Source organism: Cornus florida, unplaced genomic scaffold (assembly GCF_030987335.1).
Source record: "Cornus florida cultivar Cherokee Brave unplaced genomic scaffold, ASM3098733v1 CherokeeBrave_3.0.0_Hap2_Chr11, whole genome shotgun sequence".
In the NCBI taxonomy this organism is placed as follows: domain Eukaryota; kingdom Viridiplantae; phylum Streptophyta; class Magnoliopsida; order Cornales; family Cornaceae; genus Cornus; species Cornus florida.
The window spans coordinates 127,204,955-127,205,456 of NW_026775581.1; the positions used below are offsets into that span (position 1 = coordinate 127,204,955).

General features: G+C 40.8%; 1 protein-coding gene across 1 annotated transcript; it reads right to left on the reverse strand.

Moving 5' to 3' along the window:
• LOC132282090 (protein RADIALIS-like 3) lies at positions 1-252 on the reverse strand. The gene has a single exon (XM_059783717.1). The coding sequence runs from the start codon at positions 250-252 to the stop codon at positions 1-3; it is 252 nt and encodes an 83-aa protein (XP_059639700.1).
• Positions 253-502: the final 250 nt, after the last annotated feature.

The following is a 502-nucleotide window of genomic DNA, read 5'->3' on the forward strand; positions in this document are numbered from 1 at the left end:
TTACTTGTTACGCACATTGCTCTTGTAATTAGGAAGGGGGACTTTGCCTGACTCAATGCATTTGATGTCGCTTAGAAGCATCTCATATTGCATCGTTACTTCCTCCACACTTTTTCCACCAACGGCCTTGGCTATGTTGTGCCACCGGTCAGGGGTATCCTTATCATATATTGCAAGAGCGTTCTCAAACAATTTATTCTGCTTGGCTGTCCAATTTGAGTTGGGAAAGCCGGAAGGATGACTGGATGCCATTTTATAGCAGATTTATTAGAGCGAGTTTAGATGAGGAAAATGGTGGGAGCAAATTAAGAATTAAAATGTCGATTATTTGCCGACAAATGAAAGGAAGTGAATGGAAAAGCCAACAGAAAGAGGTGTGGAAGGCTAGCTTTACTGAGTTTGAGCAAATGTAGAAGACTCTGGTGAAGGGATAATGAGTGAAGATATGTCCGTTTTAACAATTTCAATTCCAAGATTCGTTCATACTTATGGTAGGAGGGAA

Coding starts and splice junctions, on each gene's coding strand:
- LOC132282090 (XM_059783717.1), bottom strand. CDS start 252: ATGGCATCCAGTCATCCTTCCGGCTTTCCCAACTCAAATTGGACAGCC.